The sequence below is a fragment of the Fukomys damarensis genome, unplaced genomic scaffold (genome assembly GCF_012274545.1).
Source record: "Fukomys damarensis isolate Sample0158 unplaced genomic scaffold, DMR_v1.0_HiC HiC_scaffold_22, whole genome shotgun sequence".
Classification (NCBI taxonomy): domain Eukaryota; kingdom Metazoa; phylum Chordata; class Mammalia; order Rodentia; family Bathyergidae; genus Fukomys; species Fukomys damarensis.
Window position 1 is genome coordinate 13,805,919 of NW_022900934.1, and position 7,709 is coordinate 13,813,627.

The 7,709-nt window shown below is 47.3% G+C and overlaps 2 protein-coding genes across 9 annotated transcripts in view; both read left to right on the forward strand.

Moving 5' to 3' along the window:
- Positions 1–5,962, forward strand: part of Elmo2 (engulfment and cell motility 2) — a 37,765-nt gene extending 31,803 nt beyond the window's left edge. For 5 of the 8 annotated variants that reach the window (XM_010626225.3, XM_033766945.1, XM_033766947.1 and 2 more), the window contains 6 exons: positions 644–807; positions 926–1,038; positions 1,193–1,300; positions 1,685–1,767; positions 3,368–3,445; positions 4,500–4,700. In XM_010626225.3, coding sequence (XP_010624527.1) covers positions 644–807; positions 926–1,038; positions 1,193–1,300; positions 1,685–1,767; positions 3,368–3,445; positions 4,500–4,700 — 747 coding nt within the window. Of the gene's footprint in view, positions 1–643; positions 808–925; positions 1,039–1,192; positions 1,301–1,684; positions 1,768–3,367; positions 3,446–4,499 lie in introns of all 8 variants that reach the window. The other 3 variants (XM_033766949.1, XM_033766948.1, XM_033766950.1) reach the window with 2 other exon arrangements.
- A 1,542-nt stretch (positions 5,963–7,504) lies between these two features.
- Positions 7,505–7,709, forward strand: part of Slc35c2 (solute carrier family 35 member C2) — a 13,098-nt gene continuing 12,893 nt past the window's right edge. The window contains exon 1 of the mRNA XM_010626213.2: positions 7,505–7,568. The gene's annotated coding sequence lies outside the window, so the exon portion shown is untranslated. The remainder of the gene's footprint in view (positions 7,569–7,709) is intronic.

Genomic DNA, 7,709 nt, shown 5'->3' on the forward strand with positions numbered 1-7,709 from the left:
AAAAAAAAAAAAAAAAAAAAAAAAAATTGAAAGCTGCAGTATAAAAAAGAAAAAGTTACCTATAATTCCACCATGCAGTGACAGCCATTTTTGTGTTTTCCCATGGAGTTTTCTTTCTTTAGTGAAATCACATTGTACATACAGGTATCCCCACTTTGTGCTTTTAATGGTTGTTTCAAGGGAACCGACATAGTTTTCAACACCCCACACCACGCAGGCACTGTGCTGGCCTTCCCTGTAACATCCCCTATTCTTTACGGCAGAGCTATCAGAACATGTATGCGTCTTCCTTTCTCTCACTTTAGAGGGGAGGGCATAGAGGCCTCGGGATGTTAAGTGACTTGCTCAAGGAACAAGTTTCCAAGGATTTGCCTTAGGGCAGAGTCAAGGTCTGCCGCATTTCTCTCTGACTCCAAAAATCTTGTGCTTATTCCCTGATACCAGTGATTAATTGGAATATATGAGAAATAAAGTATCTGTCACTTGACCTAAGTAACCACTAACAAGATGTCCCTTAGGGAGTCAGTGCACTCATTCCCCCAGCGGGTATTTGATCAAGACACCAGGGTTGGGAGAGCCTTGGTCTCCAGTCGTCCTGTCCATTCTCAGAGCAGTGGTGTGAGTCACTGCTTCTTTTCCTCAGGTTATGCAAGTAGTTCGAGAGCAAATCACTCGAGCTTTGCCCTCCAAACCCAACTCTTTGGACCAGTTCAAGAGCAAACTACGCAGCCTGAGCTACTCTGAGATTCTGCGACTGCGCCAGTCAGAGAGGATGAGTCAGGATGATTTCCAGTCCCCACCGATTGTGTAAGTGACCTCCGTGAGAGGCCTACTGGGGAGGCAGCCCCCACTTCTGCCTTCAAGGCAGCTCCTTCTGCTGTTGTCCCCATGACCTTCTTCTTACTGTGGTGCATGTCCAACCTAGGGAGCTGAGGGAGAAGATCCAGCCTGAGATCCTTGAGCTAATCAAACAGCAGCGCCTGAACCGGCTCTGTGAGGGCAGCAGCTTCCGAAAGATCGGGAATCGCCGGAGGCAAGGTGAGAGGGGCGTGGGCATTGGGCCTGGTCCTCACCCACTGGTCCCTCCTCCCTGGAAGGAGGAGACAACAGGCAGGCCTCTGTCATCCTGCCCTTTGTGGACACAGGCCTTTCCCAGTGCTTTCCTAGCTCACCTGCTTGGCTTGTGTTCCAGAACGGTTCTGGTACTGCCGCTTGGCACTGAACCACAAGGTCCTGCACTATGGCGACTTGGATGACAACCCTCAAGGGGAGGTGACATTCGAATCCTTGCAGGAGAAAAGTAGGTACATTTCTCTGTTGATGTGTTAAGATAGCAGGGCTTGTCTACCTGAATCTTAGTCTTGTTTCAAACTGAGTATCTGCTCTTGGGCTTGTTACCTCTCTGCACTCGATTCCTCATCTGTCAGAGACCATCTGCCTGGTCTCACAGTTACACTCAGTGAGCTCTGACAGCTTCATCAAACCACAGTCGACCAGAAATGACTGGGGGCAGGAACAGTACAAGGCCATGCTGCATGACCACCCTCCCTGAGCTGGAAGAGCCCTTAGTGCCTGGGAGCTGCAGCTTCCTGGCACCCTGCCCCAGACTTCCCTTCCAGCATGAGGTGAAAGCTGACCAGCTTGCAGCATATGTGTCCAGACACTAATTCCCAGCATTTATCAGTTCCTGTTGCAGATATTAAGGCCATTGTCACTGGGAAAGATTGTCCCCACATGAAGGAGAAGAGTGCTTTGAAACAGAACAAGGTAAATGGAGAGCAATCCTGGCCTGAATGGCTGTCACAGGGCGAACTGTAGAGTACAGTTGGTGGGATTGTCTTTTTAGGTAGATTCTTACTGTCTTCCCCTCTTGAAGTTATTAGTGAACATTCTGTTAAGAGGAATTTTGTATATACACAAAAGTAGAACCATGTGCACCTATCACCCAGCCTCAGCAACTATGGTACATGCTGCCATCCACTTCCTCTTTCTTGTGACTTTGAAGAAAATTCCAAGTGTCACACCGTTTCATCTGTGAATATCTAAAATATAGAGCTGTTAACATAACCGTAATACCTTTTGCACACCTAAGAGGAAATTAAAAGCTATTTTGCATCTAGTATTTCATTCATGTTTCAGTGTCCACCATTTATCTCGTGAACGTCATAATTTCTCTATATAAACAAATGTGCAAAGTTGGTATGTATACACCCACATGCGCACCCATACCCATTTCGTTTAAATCCGAATTCAAGTAAGGTCTGCTTATTATGATGAGTCTGAGTCTTCATTCATTCATGTGTTCCCCCTCCTTCTTTTCCACCCTCTTATTTTCTTTGCAGTTTATTAGTTGAAAGAAGAAAGCAGGTTGCTTGTTTAGTAGTTTCCCAGAGTCCAGATTTTGCTGACTATCTCCCTATGGAGTAGTTTAACTTGTTCCTCTGCCCCAGATCTGTAAATTGGTAGAGGGATCTAGAGGTTTGATTTGGTTGGGGTTTAACATTTTTTCTGGTAAGACCACGTCGTAGATAGTATTGTGTTCTCTCCGGAGGCCCGTAACGTCTAAGTGTCACGTCAGCAGACTGTTGCTGCTCGCTGCCTCATTCCATTAGTAAGTTAAGGTTTGCAAACTACTGATGTTCTCATGCACTTGTGCCTTTTTATTTATGAGCTGAACCATTTCTCAGAGGAGAAACTTGCCCTTATCTACTGTGAGTTTCCCAATGGCGCCATTTATGTAAGAAAAGAAGATAAATGCTTGATTCTTCTTATATGTGCCTCCTTTTAAAACAGCTAGTTAGTTCCCTGGTATACAGATTTTCTGTGCTTTTTAAAAGCATTATCATGAGTTTTAGGTATTTAAGCAAACTGTATTTGTTTCAATCCATTGCAGTATTTTTGTTGATGTGCAAACTGTCCAACCTTTGCAGTCTTGTTTCAAACTGAGTTTCAAACAAAGTTTCAAACTTGATTACGTTGTTTTAAGCTGTTAATAGTTTCCTGTGCCAATTACAGCATGATAGAAAGACAAAGTCTTCATCTTGGTAATACAGAATAAAAACTTTAAGGATTTCATGCAGTCATGAGCTCTGGCATTCAAGGGTTCTGAGTGTTAGAAATAATTTTTCTCCCATCTGTATAGTATCACAGTATCTTAGGCATGATTTTGGCAAGGTGTTAATAAGTTAGATTAAGGCCGGGCCTCATTCCTAGTCATACCTATATGCATGCCTAGGGCTGTGGGGTTGTCACATCTAAATTGACACATTTGGTGCTATGCCAGATTACTAGAACTCGGCCGAAATTTTGGTGTGCAGACTTCAGGCCATTCCATTGTGCTAAGTAACTGAAACCCTTTGCTCTGTAGGAGGTGTTGGAATTGGCCTTCTCCATCCTGTATGACCCTGATGAGACCTTAAACTTCATCGCTCCAAATAAGTATGAGGTGAGCACTGCCTTGGACAACACAGGCCTGTTGACTCTTCAGCAGCTGGAGGGAGGACTGCACAGAACACCATCTATAGGCCGGTGGCCACAGCGTTGGATCTACCACATAGTGGGCTCTCATCCCTGCACTAGGCTCTCCACATTACTCTTTAGCAACAGCTGTATGTTGTCATTAGAAAGATAGGGCCAACTAGAGATGACTTACTTGCCTTGGACTTGGAAAATCCTCCTCTCTTCAGTTTTGCCATGGCCTACACAGACATGTTAGGTCCTCCCTCCTTGGGGTGCCCAGTCATATGTTGTAGGGGTCCTGCCTGGGCTTTGAAACCAGATGGACCTGGCTCCCCGCAAGGGGCTCACATTCCATTGCAGACTTGGAAAATAATACACTGGATTGAGTAGCTGTAGTGGGGCTCTGCAGGCCTATTACGCTCTCAGAACTCTCAGTGGGAAATGGAGGCTTTGGAAGAAGAGATGCACAGGCAAGAGCCTGAGCTGTCAGTGAAGTTCTTTTGGGAGGAGATGAGCAGGTGGGGAACCAGGTGAGCAAGGCATGAAAAAAGGAGGGAAGCAAGACAGGGAACAGAAAGAGTTATGGAGTTCTGAGCTCTTCCTTCTCATGACACCCTCCTGCCCCATTTTTAATTCACTTTTAAAACAGAATTGAGATCACTCAGTGTTCTGTTTGTATCCTTTTTTTTTTTTGTTTTTTTTAACCTCATATGAAATTTCCCCTTCCTTTTGTAATTTGGGGGAGTGGCTGGCATTCACTGGCCAACACAATCACTTCTGATTGTGTAACTTCAGGTAGGTGATACTCCCAATTTTCATTACATTTTTTAGGTCACGTTTTATATTATTTTAAGGAGTTTTAATGTAAACCCCTCATAAAAACCAGATCTCTTAAAAAACTAATGATCGCCTCTCCGTTTCTTTGCTATTATTCCAGATCAGTTCTTTCTGTCTGAACAGGGCCAAAAGGGTCAGAACCCCTTGGCAGGATCTGCAGCCCTGAGATTACCATATAACATTTTGCAACTTGCTTCCCACAGTACTGCATCTGGATCGATGGCCTCAGTGCCCTTCTTGGGAAGGACATGTCCAGCGAGCTGACCAAGAGTGACCTGGACACGCTACTGAGCATGGAGATGAAGCTGCGGCTCCTCGACCTGGAAAACATCCAGATTCCCGAAGCGCCACCACCTGTGCCCAAGGAGCCCAGCAGTTATGACTTCGTGTATCACTATGGCTGAGCCTGGAACCAGAGACCACAGTACCCAGGAATGGATTGGGGCCCAGGAGTGACAGTCTGGTGCCTTGTCGTTTGCTTGTACAGAATCCATAGTAATCACGGTGGCCGTGAACACCAGCCATTCTTCAAACCCAGCAGCATTCCTCTTGGACCCTGTCCACTAGGAGTCATAAAGGCAGGGTTCTCTGCCCTGTCACCATGAAGCCTGGGATTGGGCCACTAGAAAAGAACAGTGGGTGCCCTTGCCTTCCAGGCCCCAAACTGCAATTTGAACTGGGTTTAATAGCAGTCATCTTCCTTTTCTTCCTGAGCCTGCTTTCTGCTTGGCCGGACCCCATGTGAGCCAGAACTGGCCTTTGGCTGTCTGCAGAGGACCAGTTTGCTGGGTGTATTGAGAGCCTTGGAGTGACGGCCTTTGGGTGGCTCATGCCCGTGGCTCAGATCTGAGTGCAGGTCTTGGGCCTTTGCTTTCGTCTTCTTTGTGAAGGCTCACTCTAGCCTCATCTGGTGCCAAGATATTGCTGCTTCTGAGGTTTGGCTTTAACATCTCTGGTCTCTAGAACTATCAGCTCTTTTCTTGCTCATGCAGGTATCAGGGCAGATGGAATGTTCTCCTTACAACCTCTCCATCTCATGCTGGCCAGGCAGAGCCCTACAGGCTAAATCCTGTCCTCTTAATCTCTAGGAACGCTGCAGGGAAAGCCCAGCTGAGACCAGGGCTAGACTGTGGTGAGGTCACTAGATTCCAGCCCCAATCCATGTTTATATCTTTTCCTTCCTAGGAGAGCAATCTTCCACTAACCTGAATTGCAGCTCCACCTAGGTTGTTTTCTCTTGGCCTTCCAGACTCCAGGAAGTTTGCCTTCCCTTCTTCTCCTTCCTCCTGCTGTGGTTTCTGCCACTGGCTTTGATTTCTGGGAGCTGGCTGAGGCCAGCTGAGGCCACACTTGTGCCATGGGGCTTCCCTGGTGCTGCAGCACTCGAACCACATGCACAGCCTCTCTCCTTGGACATAAGTTAACACAGTGGCATTCAGTATTTGTAGCCTGGCATGGTAGGTACTACCCAATGAAGAGTGTACTATATATTTTCTTTACTATAGGCCATACTTATACAGACATGTATATATATTTATATAACATCTACCTATCCTAGGATGGAATGTTTGGGGGTGGGAGTAATGCTCACAATCGTGAGCCAACAGTGTAACCAGAAAGCAACAGAAGCTTCCTATCAGTAACCATGTTTTCAATAAATACTCTTTCCTGTACAGACTGATTCAATTAATAGCTATTCGTCTGCACTTGCTCCCTGCCCAAGGGTAGAGAGTCATCCTGACATTTCACTGTGCCTAAGAGACTCCAGCTGGAGCCCTTGGTCACCTTCCTCCTTCTTGTCCACCTTACCCCCACCACATACTCAAAACAGCAGGGAAAGGCATACTGTACCGCCTCGTGAACATGTTCTCCCTCTTCTCCTGCCAAAAATACAGCTGGGGAACAGCTCGAGTACTTGTGCCTTGCAAAGAAGACATGTTCTTCAGCCAGTGTGTCACCTGTGCTTAGTGCCCTGCCTTCCCACCAGTGCTTTAGGCTGTTGCTGCAATCCATGGCCTTGGTAGCTGGGCAGCTTAAATGAGGGAAATGATGAAAATAGGTAACTTTCTCTTGCCTCAGAGAGAAGGGGATGGGGACAAAATCTTCCAAAAGGTATAAAAAGTACATGCAATACAGGCCTTGATGACTGAATAAAGCCAAGACCTCAAATAGTGATGGGTACCATTGCAGGTTCTTGGTAAGCACTGAATGAACCAATGTCTGCATAACGCCAGCTGGCAGAGACAACAGCATCAAATTGCACAAAGCACTGCTTACACTTGGGCCTTCTGTTCAATAGGGCCAGGATCCCAGCTGAGTCATTTGCAAGGGTCCATGTTTGCAGCCAGTCCTTTAGTGCAGAACCCAGGAAAAAGCTAGAAGGGCAAAACAGCCTCAACATGCAGCCCTAGCCCGCCTGCTTTAAAAATGACTGCCCTTTTTAATCCGTCCTGCAAGATGAATCAAATGTCCCCAGCTAGCATTTTGAGGCCACTTCAACCTGCCCTTAGGAACCTCTGACATAGTTTTTCTTGGGTCTTGTTCATGAAAACCCGGGTTCCCAGTAAAGGAGGTTCCCTTCTCACCCCCTTTTACGATGCTCTTACCCTACTCGACTCTGGAAACATGTTTTCGCTATGTAGTTCGAGATGGCCTTGAACTCAACCATGTAGCTCAGGCTGGCCTCAAACTCAGCGCTCCGCCTGCCTCAGTCTCCGAGTGCTGGGATTACAGGCTTGCGCCACCACACCCAGCACTGTTCAATTACTTGAAATTAGGTAATTATTATAAAGCTTCAGGCATAAAGTGCTTCACAAATGTTTACTAATTGAGTCTTCTAGGTCAAAATTTAATGCTCCTGACATTACTCCTCACTGGCTTGGGCTCCAAGAAGAAAAAGTCCATGAGAGATTTATTTTCGTGGCCATTCTACGACTGTCCAGCACTGTACTGGACCTAAACAATTTAGCAAAAGTAGACAGGTGACCTTTTTGGATGCTCACTTGTTTGTAGGTCACTAGGAGGTACCAGGACTTCAGGGCAAGTCACCCCTGGAGCGCAGAAAACACAACTCAAACCCTAGATGCTCGGCCCAGAATTAAAGGGTTACAAGGAAGACAAAACCGCGTCGGGTGCTCCCCAAGAGTGTGAGCACCCAGCCCCGCCCCTCCTCTCAGTGGTTTCCGGCGGAAGCTACGCCCTCCCAGCGGCGCAGGGCGGAGCCTGTCTTCATACTTCCGGCAGGAGGATCCGGGGGAGCGCCCGGGGCCGAGGTGAGTGTGGGCTGGGCCGGCACTTCTGGAATTGGGAGGGTCGCAGCTGGAGCCGGGGGACGGACTCCCCGCGCGGTGTGGGATACGCCTGTGCTCCTGCCCGCCCCAGGCGTCAGTCTCCCGGCGTGTGGAGGGGAAAGG